Source organism: Vombatus ursinus, unplaced genomic scaffold (assembly GCF_900497805.2).
Source record: "Vombatus ursinus unplaced genomic scaffold, bare-nosed wombat genome assembly UNPS02009173.1, whole genome shotgun sequence".
NCBI classification, from domain to species: Eukaryota; Metazoa; Chordata; class Mammalia; order Diprotodontia; family Vombatidae; genus Vombatus; species Vombatus ursinus.
The window spans coordinates 8,271,303-8,295,050 of NW_020948951.1; the positions used below are offsets into that span (position 1 = coordinate 8,271,303).

Below are 23,748 nucleotides of genomic sequence, written 5' to 3' on the forward strand. Positions count from 1 at the left end.
TAGTCAAATGAATAATCTGTATTGATGAGAGAAAACAAATGAAAAAAAAACTCTGAGGTACCATATCATACCTATCAGAAATGACAATACTGTGGGTGGGGTGGGATATAAGGAAATCAGTACACTAATGAACTATTGTGGAATTATGAAGTAGTCCAGTCATTCTGGAGAATCATCTGGAGCCACATCCAAGGGGCTATAAAACTGGGCATGCCCTTTGGTCCATCAATACTGCTACTATTTCTTTATCTCAAAGAGATTTTAAAAAAGGAAAAGGACCTATATGTACAAAAATACTTATGAAAGCTCTTTTTGTGGTAGCAAGGAATTGGAAATTGAGGGGATGCTGACCAATTGGAGAATGACTGAACAAGTTTTGGTTGTGACAGTATATGATTGTGATAGAATACTGTTGTGCTAAGGAATGAAGAAGGCAGTAGTTTTAGAAAGATCTAGGAAGACCTAATTGAACTGATGCAAGGTGAACTGATAGTACCAGGGAATCATTTTGGATAGTAATAGCATTTTATAATGATGATCAACTGTAAAAGACCTAGCTACTCTGATCAAGACAGTGATCCATGACAATTCCAAAGGATTTAAGATGAAAAATATTATCCATCTTCAGAAAAAGAACTGATGAATTCTGAGTACAAATTGAAGCATAATTTTTCCACTCTATTTTTCTTGCTTTTTTTTTTTAACACGGGTAATGTAGAAATATGTTTTGCATGATTTCACATATGTAGTTGCTTGTCTTGCCAAAGTTTGGGCTAAAGAGAAAATTTGAAATTCAAAAGTTTTTTTAAGTTTAAAACAAATAATAAGTTTTTAAAAAGAAAAAAAGAGATAAGAAAGTAGATGAATGAAAAATTAATGTGTGCCATGAGTAGCACTGATGATGAGCTCTGTTCTTTTAGCAATAATGTGCCTCTAAAAGTTTACATATTTTAGTGAAATGTTTAATGGAGGGTACTAGTAACGGCTAATATCATAACCATAATAATATGTGGCCTTTTTATAGCACTTTAAGTTTGCTCAGCCCTGTACATACTTTAACTCATTTGATTCTGACGAAAACCTTGGGGTAGGGGCTCTTATTATCTCCATCTTACAGGTGAGGAAATTTCCATTCAGACAAATTAAGTGAGTTGCTCAATGCCGCACAGCTCACTCTGTCTAAGGCAGAATTCAAACTCAGGAATATATATATATATATATATATATATATATATATATATACACATATGTATAAAACCTGAGTCCTCAAGTGTGCTGGGAGCCTCATGAAAACAGATTCTGCCTCCTGTAGTCTCACATAGTCCTGTAGAGTACTACATACACAATAGACCTGGTAAATCTTGTTGATAATAGAGATAATTAGATAATAGAGATAATAGAGGCATAACCAGATGTTAGACCCTCAGGATTTTTCCTAGGACCTGCCAACACAACACATAGCTATAAAGTGATAAGCTTTACCTGTAAGTTTCCCTCTCAAAGAGAAGGTAAGAACATAGAAGTTCATGATTTGAGGCCTCAAAAGTTCTCTGTGGCAATGAACATTGTAGTATCCTAAGAGAACAACATGGTTTAGTGGAAAGAGAACTAAACTTGAAGTCAGGAGACCTGGACTCAAATCCTGGGTAACTTGCTTAATATGCCTGAGGATAATTTTTTCTATCTGTAGTATAGGAATAATAACAGTTATTTCGTAGGAATGTTTTAAGGAAACCACTTTGGAGCTAACAAAGTACTCTTTCCCATGTATTTTAAATGTATACACACATATACATACATATATGTATACACACAATACATATGTGAGTATGTGTGTATAAATATATATATATACATTTGTATCTTTATGTGATACAAATAAATGCACACATTTTTAGGTGTGTATATATATTTGGGCCTGGATATAATTTCATTGGTGTAGGCCAGAGGTTAGCAAACTACAGCCCATGAACCAAAATGTTAACCATTCTTAGATAATGTGCTGTCCAACCACAGGCAGTGGCCTGGGTTTGGTCCATTGACCAAATTTTCCTAGGAAAGAGGAATCTTGATGAGGATATAAAGCACTTTATGATTCTTAAAGCTTCTTTTAATCTCTCTCCATCTACCTCTTTCCCTCCTCCCTCTTTCTCTATACATATGTATTATAAGAACATATATGTATATGTATATATGTATTCACACATGAACACATAAGTACATATATGTATATATTTGAGCACAATGCAGTAATTTCATTTATTTTCATATGTATAAAAATCCATAAGAGGAGCCTTCATCTGGGGATGCAGAATGACATTTGTTCTATTTCAGTTTAAGAGAGTAGTTTGGGTCACAGAATTTAAATGTTTTAGCCAGAGTCAGACTCCCAGAATGTCAGAGGCGGTAAGACACTTTCTCCAAGTATAATATGTGGATAATACATTCTTAGATAATATGGGGAAATTTGATAATATGGGAATATATTAGAGATATAGTAAGTGGAGGTGTTCAGATTCATGTGTATTCAAGTGGTCTCTTTAAGGTCACCAGTGATCTCTTAATTGGCATATCTAAAGGTCTTTTCTCAATCCTCATATTTCTTGTGCTCTCCACTCTTTGACTCAAGTGATCACCCTCTTCTCCTTCATGTTTTCTTTTCTCTAGGTTTTCATGACACTGCTCTCTCCTGGTTCTTCCAAATGTATGACTGCTCCTTCTCAGAATCCTCTCTTTACCCAGGTAATGGCAACTAATCTTGGGGCTCCCACAATGTTCTCTTCTGGGCACTCTTCTCTTCTTCAACTATACCATTTTGCTCAGTGCTTTCATCAGCTCCTATGGATTCAATATGGATGCATCATACAGATATTTCCCAGATCTATATATTCATCCCTTTCTGCTAAGTTCCAGTCTCACATCAACCTACATTTGGACATCTGAAACTAGATGTTCCACAGGCATCTCAAACTTATATCCAAAACAAAATTCCAACCTCTCAAACGTTTCCCTCTTCTGAACATCTTTATTCCTCTTAAGGGCACTACCATCCTCCCAATCACAGAACCTTGCAACTTAGATGTCATCTTTGACATATCTCTTGAACTCATTCCACATAATCCATCAGTTGCTGAGTCTTAGCATTTCTACTTTTTGAGCATCTCTTGTATATATCCTCTTATATTTAGCACAGTGAAACAGTCTCTCATTATCTGGACTATGGCAAGCCTTCTAGTTGATTTCCCTTCCTCAAGTCTCTCCCCACTCCAATCCATCCTCCACTCAGCCGTGCAATTTATTTTTCCTAAGCACTCGGTTGACCATGTTGACCTCTTATTCAGCAAGTTCTGGGGGTTCCCCGTTACTTCCATGATCAAGTCTAAAATTTTGTTCTTTTGGTTTTGAAATCCTTTTGTAGACTTGCCCTTTCCTATCTTTCCAGTCTTCTTACCCTGTTTCTTTAAGGTCCAGCAATAAGCTGCCTTCTTGCTCTTTCTCACACAAACACTTCACCTCTCTATGCCATGCTTTTCACTAGCTGCCTCTATTTTTGGAATCTTCTCCCTTTTTACCTCCACGTACTATCCTCTTTACTCAGATTAAATTCCCCTTTCTGCAGGAAGCTTTTTCTGACTCCCCCTTTCCTTAGTGTCTCCCTTCTGAGGTTGCCTTCCATCTATTCCATATAATCTTGTTCCTACGTAGTTGTTTGTACATTGTCTAATCCATTGGAATATGAATTCCTTAAGGGCAAGGATGCTGTTTTTCCATTTCTTTGTCTGACCCATAGCAAACAGTTAGTAGATGCATGATTACTGAATGACTGTTGCCTATCATACATTCTAATTATCACTTTCACAAAGCAGCTTAAAGAAATATTCCAAAAATTCATAGTGCAACTTTATTGAGAATGGGAGCCATCTTTTTCATCTTATATTCTCCCTACTTGGCACATAAAACCCTTAGAAGTTTTAGAGCAGTTGTTGATTTGCACTAATACAGGGAATTTTCTCACTGAGTTACCTGCATCAATCAAATCACAAGTCTGGAGTATCTATGCCTGCACCTGAGACATTTTCTCTCTATTCATATTTACTTCTTGTTCATATCAATATTTATTGTTTTTATCTGTACATTTTGGAAGGATTTTGATAAGGTAGAAAAAATTCAGAGGTGTGAATACAGCAGGGTTAGCCGTCTCTAGGTCATGTCAGAAGAATATCAGGGAAAGAATTGTAGTTGTGTCACCTGGAGAAGAGAAGACTTTCTGAGTTGGGTATGATTGTTGTCTCCAAATATGTGAAGGGCTGTCAAGTGGAAGAGATTTTGATTTAGGCTTGATGGAAGAGGAAAAAAAATTCTAAAAATTAGACCTACCATGAAGTCAGATATGCTCTCATTCAGAGAAGGGAGTTCCCCTCATGAGAGGTTTCCAAACAAAAGTTTCATTTGTCTGGTATGCAGAAGATGGGATGTTTGCTCAGGTATAGATCGGGGATAGTTGCTGAGGTCCGTCCCAATTTAAAGATTTTCTAATTCACAGATCAATAAGGAATAAATGAATTAATTAATTAATGAAAATTCACTATGTTCCACACTTTTTGCTAAGTGTTAGGGATACAAATATAGATACTTCTGTTCCAGTCTCCTGTATTTGAATAACAGGAGACTACTTACATAGGGACTAGAGTAAAGTTTGAAACTCTTTCCTCTCAGAAATAGCAGATTCAGGTGCCGAGACTATGTATGAAAACTTGTAGCATTGGGGAACCCATGATCTCCCATTCCTCCTTGAGAGTGCTTTAAGTATTAGGATATATTCTCTTATATTAGATGGAAATCTGCCTTTCTATATTTTGTACACATGGCTTCCAGTTTGACCTAATGCGGTCACCTCAGTCAGGCATGATCCATTTTCCACATTACAATTATTCAATTCCTCAAAGAGCATATCTAGCAGCTAGTTGGCATTGAGCATTGGACTTACGGCAATGAAAAATCTGGGTTTATTACCTACCTTAGTATCTTTCCAGTTGTATAATTCTTGGCAAACCACTTAACTTTGATTTTCTTCAGTTTTCATATCTGCTAAATAAGGATACTAGTAGCATCCACATGCCAAGATGGTCGTGAGGATCAAATGACATGAGAGTTGTCAAGCCCTTTGGAAATCTTAAATTCTAAAGAAACATTAATTGTCTTTATTATCTTTATCAAGTCATCTGTTCCTGGGCTAAAACCACTATTTTTATGACAATAAATCAGTGGCACTCTTGTTCCTTCACCCTCCTGCTCAACCTTCTTGGGTGAGTTCCTGTTTTCAATGTCCATCCTAAAATGAACTGAACACCACATATCTCATTGTGGTTTGATCAGGGAATAGGAAAGACAAAGGTGTTCCTTATGTAACTTAGATTTCACATACCAGAATCACACAATATGAGATCTGGAAGGGACCTTGGAAGCCACTTGTTCTAATCCCTATAGGAAAGGAGTATCCCTGTATCTCCGAATGCAGGTTTATAGAGGAAGGGGCTTCACTTTTTCTCCTTGTGTGCTCAGTTCTTTGGGTGAAGAAGATCCATAGCAAATGTTTGTGAAGTTCATTAATGTAATGAGTTTTGAAGTCTTATTGATTCTATATCCATAAAACCTCTTGCTTCTAATCCCATAGACATTGTGTAATTCAAGCCCTCATCAACAGTAGCCGGGACTATTGTAATATGATTTTAACAACAGGCTTCCAGTCTCTCCACATTTTTGTCCAAGTGTTCTCAAAATAATCTTAAATAAGGGCCTGACAATACCATTTTTCTGGCAAATAAACTTCAGTGGCTCTCTATTGCCTTTGGAGAAAATACATATTTTTCATTTCAGAATTGAAAGTCCATAACCATCTGGCTCCAGCCTATGTTTTTAGGCTTCTCACTCTACCTGATACATTCTATATTCCAGTCAACCTATTTGACTTGCTCTTCCATGAACTTTGCATTCTATCTGCTGCTTCTATGCTTTTACACAGGCTATCACCTTGTTCTGGGATGAATTCCACTCTCATCTCTGTTTTGCCTCAGTTCCTCATCCAACTCTCCCCTTCCAGCCACTTAAGCCCAACAACTATGTCACAGGCTTGTTGCAGGGAAATGTAAAGCACAGTATCAGGAACATAGTAGGTGCTTAATAATTACTTGTTCTCTTTCCCTTTCCCCCTTCCTGGCTCTCTGCATCAGCCCTAGTCCATGCTACCTTATTCCATTTGCCTCCTGACTCTGGCCTCTGATTCCTCTGACCTCAGGACTTCTTATTGGGGTCTAAATGAGGCCCAGATGCTTGCCATCCACCTGTGCCCTCTGTCTTTGGCTTTCTCCATCCCGCCACCAAATCCATCTTCTAACATGACTCCCATAGCCTATAGATTTCTCTGCTCTTGTCTAATGTGAGCCTTTCAGTGCACAACTTCAACACCTGCCATTTGTTTGGAACTTGAGGAAGGATCTTAAGAATCTAACTATCTTAGGGCTGACTTTCATCAGTCTCTTTCTATTGATATTCTCTATTCATTCCTGTATGGTCAGTATGCTACTCTCCAAATACTTGTGCTTCTGAATGCCAAGCTGCTGATGTACAAACTTAACACCCCATGTGTAATTGTTCATTCCTTCCTCACCCCAACACCACACACTCTTTATCCCCCCCCCTTCCTCCCAGAAATATTCCACTTTGCCTCTGTTTCCACTGTGCTCTCTAGAATGCAGGCTCCATAATTAAGAAAACTTCCTTTCATCTTAAAATTTTTACTTTACCATTCATTCCATCTTCTGGCATTCAATGAGACTAGTTCCCTCCTGAAGATCTTATATTCCTGGATACTTTTTCTACAGTTCATTGCACTTTCATTACTACCTTGCTACTTACTGGAGTCCAATACTTCTTGCTGCCTGTTGCCACTTCCAGATTGCTCAGCAATCTCTGCTCTGTTGAGTTTCATTTTATTCAGATGCATTTCCCAGTGCAGATCCTGATAACCATTACTGATTGACCCCTCAGGAGATTTTTCTTTCTTTCTCAATGACTTTAATAATTGACTCACACTCTTTTGCTCCATTCTAAATTGTGTCCCCATAATAATGGACTTGAACTTATGTATTGATATAGAAATATCCTAACTTCTTGATTCCTCAATTTACTCAGTTACCATATCTGACTTCTCTCTACATCAATTATACACAGAGATAGGCACCACTTTGATCCTTTTATCATCTATAAAAAGATGTCTCACTTCCATGTTCATAAATTCCAAATTTATATCATCTGATTGTAGTTAATTTTCATTCCAGTTTTCTCTATGCCTACAAGTCTGAGCCTTTTTTCTGCCCTTACTATGACCTGCAATCCCTCCATCACTTTCTTGTTTTCTACCCTACCATACCCCTATGTAGAGGAATCCCTAATCCATTTGCCATTCTGCTCATCAGATAAAAATTGCATGCTTTTTTGTCCCTCTTTAGCCCCCCACCCATGGCATCATTTACCTCTACACTTTCAGCTGAAGAGGTCTCAACTCATATTTTAAAAGAGGGTGTTTACTGAGGGTTCCTTCTACTCTTCTCTCTATATCATAACTCTCAGGCAATTATATGATGGATTGACTATTGTCAAAGTGAAATGTTTCCAATGTAAGGAGAATCTTAGAAAGTAAGTGAGGGAAACATGCCCATGAGACAGCTCTCCTTAAAAATACAAATAAAGACATTTATTCTTACCTTTCTGTCTCTTTTTATACTCAAAGCCTGCTCTTCTCTAGGCTATTCATTCCCTGTTACTTTAATTCATGCTCTTCCAGCACAGTCATCATTCCACCTCAATTTCTTCACAATTGTGATCATCTGCCTCCGAATTTGTTCTAGTTTCCAATGTCCTTTCTAATAAGTGGTCCTGAATTGAAAATATCCTCCTAATATGGTCTGACCAGAGCAAAGAGATATTATCATTCCCTTTATTATATATTCTGTCCTGTGAATACTTCTCTTCTCTAGGAGAAATGAAAAAATCACTTACCTATTTTGGTTTCTGCTTCTTGGATAGATGAAGGAAGGGCCGCTGCTCCCCATGTATGTTTGTGGAGGCATGGGAGTGAGGGTAGTCTTATCATAGCTATAGCTATGGGATAACCTGAGTTTATCTCCCCCCAGAGCTGTGATTAGAAGATCAAATTGAAGAGAAGTGACATTATCTATATTGGGAGTCGTTGATGTCTCTGAGGAAGAAGAAACTTTTGTCCCAGGTGCTAAAAATTATCCACAATTAATGCTGATGAATGACAATTCTCCCAAGCCTCTCCCTCCCCCCAAAGTAAGCAAGTGCTAGCAGATGGAAGGAAAACTTTTCTCTAGTCTCTGGGAGAGTCAGACAAGGTCATTCACAGAGGGCAAAACAGGGAAGTTTGAGACCTGGTGTGGTTGGTTGCTACCTCTTTTCCAGAATAACAGAAACTCTTAGGTAGAAGATAAAAAAATCAGCAAAATTGAAGAACATATTAATACAGATTATATTTTATACATCATTCTCCATTAATGGACTCCACCCTTTAAAAAGGAGCAAGGAAAGTGTCTTCTCATTCAACTTCTTTTGGGACAAGTTTGTACCTTCTAAGGTCTTAATATTCACTTTTGATCTTTTTGTGATTGTTGTTCCCTAGACTTTGTGTTCCAGTTTATTACCAACAAATATAGAGTTATAAATATCTTTGTGGATACAGTGGCTTTCGTTTTGTCACTGATGTTCATAGATTATAATCCTGCTATTGGAATCCCTTATTCAAAAAGTTCTAGGTATTTTAGTCAATTTATTTACATAATTCCAAATTGCTTTCCAGGACAGTTGTACCAATTCACATCTCCAACAACAATGAATTAGTTTGCCTATTTTCCCATAACTCCTTCAACATTGACTATGCTTGTCTTTTTTCATCTCTCAATTTTTTGAATCTCAGGTTGAACTTCAGGTTTGTTTTAGTTTGTATTTCTCTTATTACTAGTGGTTTGAAATATATGGTTATTAATAGTTTATATAAGTCATTTGTTTATTAATAGTTTGTACTGTTAAACTATTTTTACATTCTTTCACTACTTTTAAAAATTGGGCAGTACCTTTTGGTCTTATATCATTCTCTTAATTGTCCAAACCTTTGGATAGCAAACCCCAGTTCAGTCCCCTGTGGGACAGCTACTACTACTCACTGATTGTTAGGTGGTGCCTCAGACAGACTGAGACCTGGGAAAGTCCTTAGCTTACATATGTCCCTAGAAAAGGAAAAGCAATGGCTTCTTAGCATCCAGGTTTTTCACTTTATCATATTCTTCTGGGAGACTTCTCATCCTCTAGCTGTGTTTCTAACTCCTCCTGTTTTGATGTTCGGTATGTTTCTAGGTCTGTACTGCAACACTTCCTGTTTCCTGCCATATTGAGAATATTTTTTTTTTGCTTTCTTTGGTCCTAATGACTTATGCTTTGGGTTGTTGACCCAAATTCAGTTGAACTCCTTTTCACTTCTCTATTATGCCCCTAGAAAGCTCATGCAGAACCTCATCATCCTTTGAGATTCCATCAATCTTATTTCCAACCCAGCTTCCTTCCTTTGAACAGTTCCTTCATGCCTTGAGGAACCTTATCATTTTGCAAGATTTCATCAGCCTTGGTAGTCACACCTCATTAATAACCTTAGCTCTCTGAGAATGACTTGTTTTCTTTTCTTTGTACCTCATAACTTAGCACAGAGTTTTACACATAGTAAGTAGTAAATAAAGTTCTGTTCATTTATTGTATCCTTGCTAAATATCCTTTCTCTGTACTGGCTAAGTAAACATATTTGTGATAACTGTTCAATGGTCTATAAGAATCTCGTTTAGTTTCTATTTTGAACCTGCAGCACTTGAACAGTTTGAGCCGGGCCTAGTCCATGACAATTTGAAATCATCACTAAGCAGGGTCACACAAATTAACAGGTGATCACAGGCAGTATTGTTCTAGGTTTTTGTTGCCACCTATGAGGATAGGTCAGGTGACTTGTAGTCTTGATTATTTATTTAAAAAGAGTCAACTTGCACCTGTGAGGGCCTTTCTGTGAAATGCACTTTAGTATTGAACAGAAAACCCTATATGGTACTGACGAACTAAAGCCCAGATGATAGCAGAGAACAACTGTGTGACCAAAAATCCAGAGACAAAGATAATGGGATGGACTATTGAAAAGAAACACCCAGATGAGATGATGTTATGGCCGTAAGAGGTGAGTAGATGTCTATTGGATAGCAGAGATATGATGCTCAGGAACTGTCACTATGTAAGTCTTCAAGCATAGCACTGAGTTGGCTTCCTGCTTGGAGGTAGAAGATGGGATAGGCCAATCACACTTCAGGTTGCTGATGGAAAAGACTCTGGGAAGACATGAGAGGTACAGGCAGTTGTCATCATGTCCCTATTCCCAATTTGCTACTTTAAGGACTTTGGGGAGATTCCTCATGGATGAGATCCAGGAACTTCTCTCTTGGTTGACCTGAGTTACCCTGCTCCCATTGAGAAAGCCCTGGTTGCTGTCACTACATGTTATTCCTCCATTCCCCTCTCTTCTTTTGCTTCACATGTTTGGGCAGAATCAATGTCTCCCGGTTTTTGTGGGATGGGGTAAGGTTGGGGTAGGTGTTCAGGTAGAGATACCACAGTCATGGGAGATTCTTACATTCAGGTCCCCACTAACAAACCTAAGAAGTGGCTTGTGTTCATTGTAGCAGGTGTATAGATTTGTTTGGGACAGTGGCATGGAGTGAAAACTCTATGTTAAAGTTTTCTGGTGTTATTGTCGAATTTTCTTTCTTGGTTTTAACCTTGTGTGTGAGTGGGAGTTTCTGTCTTCTTGCCTTAAGTAATCTGCTGTAATCATAATATTGTCTGCCATCTAATTACTTTATTTTGTTTTACATTGAAGACATTACATAAAGCTTCCATTCTACCTTCTTGTTGGTCATGTGATCCAGCATATTTTTTTGGAATAATAATTTAACTTCAAGTAAACATCTTTGCCTTTATGAACATAATAAGAAATCATTTTAAATCTACAGAAATAATAATAAAATACCAAATTGTTCCTTTGCTGGGCAGTTCAGGCCTTTTTTTTTTATTCACACATAGTCATCATATTTAACATTTTAAAGGGTCCTTCCTTCATTGTTTTCATTTCATGTCAAGATTTTAAAAATATTATAATACATTTCTTATTCAATGCCATTGAGTTTGAAACTTTTTTTTTGGCTGGCTGATAAAAATAAACATTTTGGTTTGTGCTCATGCACTGTGGATTTGATGGAGTGCTCATTCAGATAGCACTTTGAACCTGGAGAATATTTGTTGTTGGTTTATGTGTGGGGAATGTCCCCAGTTTTACATAACAATATGAAATGTAAAAGGATCACAGGTTCCAAATTCCACTTTAGAAAGAGAAAATGAAGTTCCCATGGCTAGACAGCAGTACATAAAAATAGAGTTGGGGGTTTTCATGGCTTAAACCCTCAAAATAAGTCACCTACATGATGTGGTAGCCAGAAAACAGAATTTGCTCATGGATTGCAATTTGAGGAGTATAGTATCAAGGATTAGGTGGGTGTGATAAGGCAATCATGATATATATTGTTCAAACTACATATGAGGCGTTGTGTCAAATTATTCCCTACCTTCTATTCCCCCTCTCTTTTCTTTCTTCTTTTCCCTCCTACTGCCTATAGGGCAAATTAGATTTCTTTACCTAACTGATTACGTTATTCCCTTCTTGAGCCAAATCTGATGAGAGTAAGGTTCAAACAATGCTCATCTCCCTCCCTTCTTTCCCTCTACTGTAATAGGTTTTCATACCTTTTCCTGTAATGTAATTTACCCTTATCTGCCTCTTCCTTTCCTTTTCTCTCAGTACATTTTCTTAGATCAGATTAATCTACTTACTTGGATCCTTTTAACCCACTTGATTAGATTTTTTTTAATCATTATATCAAAGTCAACTTATATCCACCCCCTTTATGTATAGCCCTTTAACATTGTGTAATAACAATACAGTTCTCAAGAGTTACACTGTTGCATTGTATGGATGTAAACAGTTTGTCCTTATTAACAATATGTTGGATCTTTCTGTCCAGTTTACTTTTTTATGTCTGTCTTGAATCTTGTATTTGAAGATCAAATTTTCTGTTGAGCTCTGGTCTTTTTATCAGGGAGGTTTGGAAGTCCCCTATTTCATTGAATATCCATCTCCTCACCTGAAAGATCATGCTCATTTTTGCTGAGTAATTGATCGTTGGTTGTAATCCAAGCTCCTTTGCCTTACGGAGTATCATATTCCACATTGTGTTAAATTCTTGAAAGACTGGAAAACTACAGGCAGAAGGTAACCAGAATAGTAGGTGTCTTCCTGAACATATCAGGATCACTTAAAGGGAATGGAGATATTAAGTCTAGAAGAGAGAAGATTAAATGGGAACATGATGGTCATCTTCACCTATTTGAAAGGGTGTCACATGGAAGAAAAATTAAACCTATTGTGCTTATCCCCAGAGGCATCCTTCTTTGTATTTAGGTTTTGTTATAGGGTGTATGAGGTCTGTTTAAGCTCTCCTGTGACTTTAATGTTATCATAATGATCTTTCTAGATTAGAAGCCTCTTGGGGTCTTGTTCCCAGTTCCAAGAACTTTCAGGAGGCTGTTATTGGTAGGAGGGAGTGAAGTTCTGTAGATACCTCCATGGTTGCAGTTGAGAGCAGTGTAAGAATGAATATTTTTTTTGACCCAGAAAATTAAGAGATTCCTGAGATCTCTAGGAATCAATACAAAGGGGCTGATGGTGGGGTAACACAGTGACAGGAAGATAGCAGTAGGCAACATCCAAGAAGACTTTTTGTCAAAGTACCTGATAAAAAGAGTAAAAATGGAGGTGAGTGCATAAAAGCTGACAAATGTGCTCATCAGTAAAAGAATGGTTTTGGTGGCTCTGATCTCAGGGTGCCTTCTGGGTGAGAGGTTGGTGCTCCAAATTTTCTGGACATGCTGGTGGTGTTTGTGTAGGAGAAGCACCATGTAGCCACTAGCTAAGACCATGAACGCTAAACAAAACACATTTCTGAAAGTGGTTATTATCATATAAGCATCTGTAATGTGTTCTGAAGTACAAAACACACTATCAAATGTATTTGTAATGTTACTGCTGCTTCTTGGGCCTCTTACAGCTATTGGTACAGGAATTTCTATCAGCAGATTGAGGATCCAACAGAAGAGATAGGAGGGAATGGTCTGTTGTGTGGTTCTGACTTTGAACTCTGTCCACCTGGAATTAGTGGGGCTGATGGTGATGGCCTGCAAGGCACACAGCAGGGAAGTCAAGGAAATTGAAAGGCCTTCACTCACTTTGCGAAGGTAGAATACAACTTTACACCCAACATCATCCAGGAAATAGTTCCACCCCAGACCCTGTAATATTTGTGGGATTCCCTTGCTAACAAGCATGGTGAAGTTCACCAAGCTCAGCTGGGTGAAAATAAATATTAAAGAACTCATCTTGTGGCCAGCAAGGACATTTAACATATAAGAGGTAAAAAGGAAGAAGTTTGCTATAGTCCCCACTGTGGTTGTAGCAAGAAAAACAATCCCAAGACAGAAGGTTTTTGAAAGCATTCTATGTCTTAAAAAAAAAAAAAGAAACACAACACTTAAAATAGAAAAAAAAAACCAAGAGGACATGAACAAGTTTTGTGACTATCATACTTTGGTTTTCCAGTCCATAGGAGAAGCTCAAAACACTACATCTGCCTCATTGCTATATGTATGTTGATGGATATTATTATTTCAGGAAATTTACATGAATTTTTTGTTGCTTAATCCATTAGTGAACAATTCCTCTAACTCAAGTCAATGTCAGAAGCAGAAGGTAGCATTCAGGTCAGTTATGGAGAATGAGGATTCCTTGTAGCACTGGAATTTCTCTACTTAACAACTATTCAAGGTAGTAGTCTCTAAGGTAAAAATCGACATCCTGCGATTTGTACCATAGATTCTCCTTCACTGAGTTCTACAAATCTTGTTAGTGAAGGACCAAATGAGTCCAATACATATGCCAACGATTTTTGTGCAGTGCTGTTGTGTTAGAGGAAGAAGAAGAAAAGGAAAAGGGGCTATAAGTCAAAGGTGCTCATGTTATCATATGTTCTTTATCTTTGAATCATGGAATATCAGTAAGAAGAGACCTTTGTGGTTTTCTGATCCAGTGAGGTTAAACTCAAATAGAAATAGATCCTTGCAGATTGTATTTTGACCTGTACATATCGCACAAATCCACAATATCCAATAGTTTTATTCATTTTGTTAAACATATCCCTATTACACATCAATTTGTTTCAGACCACAGGGGGAAGTTTTGCTGGCTGCATGGAGCCTGTGGGGACCAAGCTTTACATGTCAGTTCTAGTTTAACTGATACTTTAACCATGACTTCTATCTACACCTACCTTGTTATGTTCTTCAGCCCACAGAAGAGTACTCTGGGTATAATGTGCGCTTAACACTTTTTAATTGTGTTGCTTAGAAATTAAATTGAGATATAGCAATCCTAACTGTGAATGAGAATGGGATGAAATCACCCATCAAATGGAAGTGGATGATAGAATGAATTAGAAACCAGAATCCAACACTGTATTGTTTACAAGAAACACATTTGAAATAGCAAGACATACCCAGGATTAAAATAAGGAGCTGTAGCCAAAGCTCTTATGCTTCAGCTGACTAAAAAAGGCAGAGGCAGCAATTAACTTTGGAGTTAATAAAGTACTCTCTCCCGTGTATTTTATATGCATATATGATTATATATATAATACAAATTTATATACATACACCTATGTGTGTATACATATTTGGGTCTGAATGTGACTTCATTGACGTAGGCCAGGGCTTAGCAAACTACAGCCCACTGACTAAAATGTTAACCATTCTTAGATAATGGGTTATACAACCACTTGCAGTGGCCTGGATTTGTTTCATGGACCAGTTTGCATAGTGAAGGGAAATCTTGATGAGGATATAAAATTTTGTTATAGCTCTTAAAGCTTCTTTTAATCTCTCTCTCTTATCAGTCACTCTCTCATTCCTCTCCCTCTTTTCCTTCTCTCTCCATAATATACATATGTATTATACATACATATATGTATGTGTGTATATATGTGAACACACATGTACATATGTGTAGATATTTGGAGTACAATACACTAATTTCTTTTGTAGAGGAAAATTCTCTTCAGGAGTCTTCATCTACTGGTACAGACTGCCATTTGTTCTATTACAATATTAGAGAGTAGTTTGAGTCACCAAGGTTAAATGACTTGACCAGGATCAGATTTCCAGAATGTCAGATATGGTAAAAGATATGATCATATATAGTATATGAACAATACGTTCTTAGACAACATGGAGAAAAGTGATATGATTTGAATGTATGAGAGGTATAATAAGTGGAGTGGTTTAGATTCATCTGGATTTAAGTGATCTGTCCAAAGTCACCAATGCTACATGTAATGGTTTTCTCTCAAACTCTAGCCTTTTTGAGCTTTCCAGCCTTTTATCCTAGTGATCACTCTTTTGTCCTTTATATTTTCTCTTCTACAGGTTTTTTCTTTTTTTCCTTTTTTCACTCCTATAGATTTTTCTCTCTTCGTCCAGGTAATGACCAAGTGTGGGGCTCCCCCAAAGTTCTTTTGTGAGCTTTATTTTCTTCTTCAGCTATACCTTCTTGCTCAGTGATCTCATCATCTACTTTGGGTACAATTATTATCTACATGCTGATGATTCTCAGATCAATATATTCAGCCCCAACTCCTCTCCTTAGTTCCAGTCTCACATCATCAACTTACATTTGGACATCTGAAACTGGATGATCCACAGGTATCTTAAACTCATCATATCTAAACAGAACTCATTATCTTTCCTCTCAAACTCTCCTCTCTTCTGAACTTCTTTATTTCTATTGAGGGCCCTACCATACTCCCAGCCTTGCAACTTAGGTGTCATCTTTCTTGAACTCATTCCACATAATCTATATATTGCTAAGTCTTCACATCTCTACTTTTCCAGCATCTCTTGTACACACACACACACACACACACACACACACACACACACACACATACAGAGAGACAGAGAGAGAGAGAGAAAGAGAGAGAGAGAGAGAGAGAGAGAGAGATTGGGATCGTCTTATATTCAGCACAGTGAAACAGTCTCTTATCACCTGGACTATGGAAATAGCATCCTAGTTGGTCTCCTTTCTTCAAGTCTTTCCCCATCCCAATCCATCCTGCACTAGGCCAAAAAATTAATTTTCCCTAAGCACTGGGCTGAATATTAGGCAAGTTAACTTCTTATTCAGTAACCTCAATAGTTCCCTATATTTTCCATTCCATAAAATGTTGTTCCTTTCATCTTTTAAAGTCTTTTCAGGGCTGCCCTTTCCTTCTTTTCCAGTCTTCTTACACTGTTTCTTTAGGGTCTACAAACAAGTTGCTTTCTTGCTTTTCCCTCACACACTCCACTCCACCTCCTTACTCCATGCTATTTAACTAACAGTCTCCATTCTTGGAATCTTATCCCTATTTGCCTTCACCTACTATCTTCTTCATTCAGCTCAAATTCCTCTTTCTGTAGGAAGCCTTTTCTGGCTCCCCGTTTCTCCAGTGCCTTCCTTCTGAGATTCTTTCTGTATAATTTTGTTTCTACATAGTTGTTTGCCTGTTGTCTAATCCATAAGAATATCAATTCCTTGACCCTGCTTTTTCCTATGTTTTTCTTGCCAACATTTGCTGGATTATGGAGAAAGCAAGGGATTTCCAGAAAAACATTGAGTTCTGCTTCATTGACTACTCTAAAACTTTTGGCTGTGTGAATCACAATAAAAGGTGGTATGTCCTTAAAAAGATGGAAATACCTTATCATCTTACTTCTCTCCTGAGGAACCTGAATGTGGGTCAAGAAGCAACAGTTAGAATGGAACATGGAATAGCTGATTGGTATGAGATTGGAAAGGAGTACAATAAGGCTGTATGTTGTCACCTTATTTATTTAACTTTTATGCATAGTGCATCATGCAAAATGACAGGCTGCATGAATCAAAAGCTGGAATCAAAATGACCAGGAGAAATATTTATGATCTCAGATGTGTAGACGATATCACTCTGATGGCAGAAAAAGAGGAGGAATTAAGAAGCCTCCTGATGAAGGTGAAAGATGAGAATGTCAAAGTTGGCTTGAAGCTTAATATAAAAAAAAAAAACCTAAGTTCTTGGCAACTGGTCCCATCACCTCCTGGCAAACAGAAGGAGAAGAAATGGAAGCAGTGTCAGATTTTATATTCTTGGACTCAAAAATCACTGCAGATGATGTCTATATGACATGAAATTAAAAGACACTTGCTCTTTGGAAAGAAAGCTATGGCAAATCTGGGTAGCATATTGAAAGGAAGAGATATCACCTTGCCCACAAAGGTCTATATAGTTAAAGTTACTGTTTCTTCCAGTAATAATGTATTGCTGTGAAAGCTGGACTATAAGGCAATCTGAGCACTGCAGAATCAAAACTTTTGAAAAATAGTGCTGGAGAAGACTTTTGAGAGTCCCGTGGACAGCAAGGAGATCAAATCAGTCAATACTTAAAGAAATAAGTTCAGAATATTCACTGAAATGTCAAATACTGGAGCTGAAGCTTAACTACATTGGACACCTGATGAGATTCATTGGAAAAGAGTCTCATGTTGGGAAAGACAAAAGGAAAAGGGGATGGGAGAAGATGAGATGGATACATAGTATCATGGAAACCAACGAACATGAACTTGGACAGACTTTGAGAGATAGTGAAGGATAAAAGTTGTGCTCTGGTACATGGGGTCAGACACATTACATGGGGTCATAAAGAGCCAGACATGACTGAACAAATGAACAAGTAGTCTGACCCATTGCAAGCAGTTAATAAATGCATGGTTACTAGATGACTGCCTGTGACACATTCAGATTTTTACTTTCACAAAGTAGGAAAAAGAAATATTCCTAAAACTCAGTAAGCAAGCTTCTTGAGAAAGGGAGCTGTCTCTCTTTCTTTCTTTTTGTCATATTCTCACCACTTGGCACATAGAAAGCCTTTAGAAGTTTGAGACCAATTGATGATTTGCACTGATAAAGGGAGTTTTCTCACTGAGTTTCCTCCACCAATCAAATCATACATTTGGGCCAACTATGCCTGTACCTCAGAACAGACACATTTTCTCTCTATTTATATGCACCTCTTGTTTTCATCCCTACATTTTAAAAACAATTTTGATAATGTAGAGAGGATTCAGAGGTGTGAATACAGGATGGTGAGCAGGCTCTAGGTCCTGCCATAGGAACATCAATGGATGTGTCACCTGGAGAAGAGAAGACTTTTTGGGTGGGGAATGTTTGTTGCCTTTTAGTATTTGAAGGGCTGAGAAGTAGAAGAGGTGTTAGACTTCTGCTTTTCTCCAGGAGTTAGCATCAGGAGAATTGGAAGGTACAGAGATATTGATTTCGACTCAATGGAAGGGGAAAATAACTTTCTAATAATTAGGCCTAGCCTGAAGTCAGATGTACTCTCTTTCAAAGTGGAGAGTTCTCCTCACTAGACATCTTCAAACAAAAGTTTCAAACAAAAAACGAGCCCTTGTCTGGTCTGCTGTAGACTGTTACTAAGGATGGGTGTTGAGGTCCCTTCTAATTCTGAGATTCTACAGTTCACAGATGAATAAGGAATGAATCAAAATTCACTTGCAATGTTCCAGGCCTTGTGCTCAGTGATAGGAATAAAAATAAAAATACTTCCTTTCCAGCATCTTGTATTTTAATAATAGGAGATCAGAGGGATCAGAACAAAGTTTGAGGCTCTTTGCCTTTTGGTAACCCCAGATTCAACCTGGTGTCTTCCTTTGATTTCACCAGAATTAACTAGGATATAACACGGTCATGTCTTGCAGCTGTTCTGGGAATAGGGTCACTTTGGCATCCATCTTTTCCTCTCCCAACTTGAGTGGCACTGGACTTTCTTCCACATCCACTTTCATGGCACAGCATTCCCAGAGTCCTAGAGGCTCAAAGGTGGATGAGACCTCTGATGGCAGCTGTCCCACATCACTCCTGAGAACAAAACCCTTCTACAGTATTATCTAGCCTATGTTTGAAGATTTCTCGTGCTGGGGAATCCATGACCTCCCATTCCACTTTGAGAGAGCTTTAACTATTAGGAGATCTTCTTTTTCTTTTTACAATAGTTGGAAATGTGTCCATCTATATCTTGTACTCATTGCCACTAGTTCCACTGAATGTGGTTACCTTTCCCCACATTATAATTATTCAAATACTCATATAGCTGTTAATTGTCCTATCCAGCAGCTAGTTGGCATAGAACACTGGACTAGGTATAAGGAAGATCTGAGTTCAATCTGTATTGTCTAGTCCACGTTCTCCTAAATATATACCTTGTCTGATTTCTGCTTTGCTGTAATTTGGATGAATGAGTTTCTTTGCTATTTGCTGTGTATGCTCATTGTGGAAGTGGTAATAGGTGGGGAAGGAGTCAACCCTTAGATAGAGAGCTTGTGGCCATCCTTCTTAAGGTGACAAAGTGATCAAAAGTTAGATGGACCCTGATCATGTCCCCTAGACAAAAATATTTAAAGGGGGTAGATAGATATCATTACCATCTCGTACACCCTCTCCCTCTGAGTAGAACAGAATGGTCTCTGGACCCAACCTCCTTTTATCCTCCTGGAAGGAATAAAAATCATTTTTTGAGAAGGGTGGGGGAAGAAGAGACTAGAAACAACTAATCTGTCTCTTTGAGGCACACACACAATAAGTGTCTTCACCACATATGAGTCCCTCTCTGCACATATGGAGTCCATACTTCTAATAGTAAATGTTTATTTCATTCATGTTTCTTGGTTACCTGCTTCCTGCATGCCTATGTTTCTGAAAGATGGTATCTCAAAAATTGTGAAAATATCACAAAAATTCAGTGACAGAGATAATTTGATGGACTATTGAAAAGAAACTCATAAATGAGAAAGGAATCTTCTCATTCATCTTTGGGGACAAGTTTATGCCTTATAATTTCTGAATATTCAGTTTTGATTATTTTGTGATTATTGTTCTCTTTACATTCTTCCAGTTTATTGCCATAAATGGTACAGTTATAAATATTTTTGTGGGTATTGTGTCTTTATTTTTTATCTTTGATTATTATTATTATTACTGATTTACATATCTATCATTGAAATCTCTGGCTATTTTAGTTGCTTTATTTACATAGTTTCCAGAATGGCTGTACCAGTTCATATCTCTACCAACAATGAATTAGTGTGCCTATTTTTCCAGAAACCCTCCAGCATTGACTATGCTTATCATTTCTTATCTTTCTCAATTTTATAGGTCCAAGGTGAAACATCAGGTTTTTACTTTTGTATTTCTCTTAGTCCATGTAGTTAGACAGCAGTTGATGGAAATAAAAGCTGGAGTTTTTCATGGCTTAAAAGCTCAAAATGAGTCACTTTCCTGCTGTGGTATCCAGCAAAGATAATTCTCTCTTAGTCTGCTGTATGAGAAGCATAGTACCAAGGATGAGATAGGTGTGATAAGGGTCTTATTATCTGTATTTCTCAAACCACATGTGGAGTACTGTGTTAGATTCTTGAAAGGCTAGAGAACATCAGGAAGAAGGCAACCAGAATAGTAAGTGTCCTCCTGACCATATTAGGATCACTTGAAGAGAATGGAGATATTAAGGCTGGAGAAGAGAAGATGAAGTGGAAGCATGACAGCTATGCTCCAAAATTTGAAGGAAATATCATGTGGAAGAATTACAGTTCTTCTGTTTATTGTTTGAAGGCATCCTTCTTTGTATATGAGTTGTGCTATAGTGTCTATGTGGTCTGTTTGAACTCTGCTGTGACTCTGATGTCATAGAATTCTTCTCTTATTTGATTCTTCCAGATTAGAAGCCTCTTTGTTTCTCCTCTATTTCAAGAACATTTAGAACATATGTAAAGGGATGGTAGGAGGGGGAAACATTCTGTTTATGATTCCATGGTCACTGTTGAGACCAGTGTGACAAAGGGGACATTACTTTGCCCAGAAATTATAGGTAAGTCTAGAGATTCTTGGGATCAACAGAAAGGGACTGATGGTTGGATTACATAGTGACAGGAAAATAGCAGTAGACAACATCCAGGGAGAATTTTGATCAAAACAACTGAGAAAAAGAGTAAAACTGGAGCTGATTGCATAAAAGATGACAAATGTGCTCATGAGTAAAAGGATGGTTTGGGTGGTTCTAATCTCAAGGTGCTTTCTGAGTGAGAGGTTGGTGCTTTGAATTTTCTGAACATGCTGGTGGTGTTTGTGTAGGAGAAGCACTATGTAGCCACTGGCCCAGACCATGAGTACCAGACAAAGCATATTTCTGAAAGTGGCCATTATCAAATAAAATTCCATAAAATATTCTGAAGTACAAAATACATTATCAAATGCATTTGTAAAGTTTTTGCTGCTCCTTGGGCCTCTTGCACCTAGTGGAATAGGAATTTCTACCAGTAGATAGAGGATCCACCAAAAGAGATAGGAGAGGGTGATATGTTGTGTGAGTCTGACTTTGAGTTCTACCCATCTGGAATTGCTGGGGCTGAGGGTGATGGCCTAGAATGTACACAGGAGGGAAGTCAGGGAAATTGAAAGCCCTTCACTCACTCTGTGAAAGTAAAATACAACTTTACACCCAACATCATCCACCCTAAACCCTGCAATGTTTGTGGGACTCCCTTGCTAATAAGTACAATGGAGTTCACCAAGGTCAGCTGGGTGAAAAGAAGGGTTAAAGAAATTATCTTGTGGCCAGTAATGACATTTAACATATAAGACGTAAAGAGGAAGCAGTTTGCTAGAGTCCCCACTGTGGTCACAGAGAGAAACACAATCCCAAGGCAGAGGATTTTTGGAAACATTCTATTCATCTTAAAAAGAAAACTTTAGGTGGAACAAAACAGAGAGAATACAGGGAAGCCATTTGACTATAATACTTTGAAATTCCAGTCCATAGGAGAGGCTCAAAATACTACTTCTGCCTCACTCCTGTGTATATGTAGATGGATATTACTCTTTTAGGAAAGTTACAAAGCCTTTTTCTTGCTCAGATCCTTATTCATCATTTCCTCTAACTCAGTGAGCAGGTGGTAGAACTGAGTTCATTTATGAAAATTGAGGATTTTTATGGATTTGGAATTTTTCTATTTACAACTACTCAAGGAAGTAGCCTCTAATTAAGGTAAAAATTGACATCCTGCCATTCTGATCCCAAATTTTCCTTCATTGAATTCTGCCAATCTTGTTATTGAAGGACCAAATCAGTTCAAAACATAGGCCAACGATCTTTGTGTAGTCCTGTTGTGTGAGAGGAATAAGAAGAAAAGGGAAAAGAGCAATGAGTCAATCTCATTGTAAGAGGTACACAAATTATAAAGTTACCATATGTTTTTTCCCCAGGACTGGAAGATGCTTTATTTATTTTTCATATTATTTTTTCTGTTTTCTTTATTTGATCACTATCACATATATTTTTCTGTGTGTATATGCAATTGCATACATACATACATACATACATACATACATATACATTTACCTATTAAAAATAAAAGTATTTTCCTAAAGGCTTTAAGACATTTTTATGTTAAGATCATATAAGAATTTTTGACACATGCAATGAAAATGAACTATATATTTTAATGATGACATGTAGAGTAATTTTAACTTCATAATTATACAAAAATTTTCTAAGGTACTGTTGTTAGTGAAATAGTTTTATACTTAATGGACTCAATAAAGTCCACTGTATGATTTTTTGTTTTCATAGTAGGTCTTTAAACTTTCTCTTTGCTAATTTGACTTAATACTCACTTTAGTTATTTTTATCTGTTACAGAAAAAAATGTTTTAGCAAGTTTTGAAATTCTAAGTTTCTAGAGACCTTTGTTAGGCTAATTTCTTATTTCTACTGAATTTTTTTTAAGACTAATTGGTCTAATGTATTTGTTCAACAGAATTTAGAATATGTAGAATTTCCACATTAATTACTTTGTAAGATTCTGAGTTCCAATTTTTTTTCTCCCTGCCTCCATCCCATCCCCTCTTCCCAAGATGGCACACAATCTGATATAGATTATACATGTTCAATCATGTAAGCATATTTCCACATTAATCATGTTATGAAAGAAGAAACCTGAACAAATGGGAAAAGCCACCAAAAAAACTAGTAAAATTAGCATGCTTTGATCTGCTCTCACACTCCATAGTTCTTTCTCTGGATGTGGATAGCACTTTCTATCTTGAGTCTTTTGGAATTGTCTTGGATCATGGTATTGCTGAGAAGAGCTAAGTTAATCATAGTTGATCATTTCACAATGTTGCTGTTACAAGGTACAATGTTCTCCTGGTTTTGCTCACTTCACTCAGCTCACTCCTGTCCAAGGCAGAATTCAAACTCATGTCCTTGTGACTTCCATTTCTGTGGTCTGTTTACTTTGGCCATCATATGAAGGATCTATTTTAGAGTATAGAGAGAGTCCCTGGAGTCCCTGAAGAGTCCCTGGAGTATAGACTCTAGCATGTGTGAAGCTAGT

The 23,748-nt window shown here is 37.4% G+C and overlaps 1 protein-coding gene and 1 pseudogene across 1 annotated transcript; both read right to left on the minus strand.

Moving 5' to 3' along the window:
- Positions 1-12,693: 12,693 nt before the first annotated feature.
- LOC114035233 (vomeronasal type-1 receptor 4-like) lies at positions 12,694-13,710 on the minus strand. The gene has a single exon (XM_027851304.1). The coding sequence runs from the start codon at positions 13,708-13,710 to the stop codon at positions 12,694-12,696; it is 1,017 nt and encodes a 338-aa protein (XP_027707105.1).
- A 7,490-nt stretch (positions 13,711-21,200) lies between these two features.
- On the minus strand, positions 21,201-22,078 carry LOC114035234 (annotated as a pseudogene).
- Between the last annotated feature and the right edge of the window lie 1,670 nt (positions 22,079-23,748).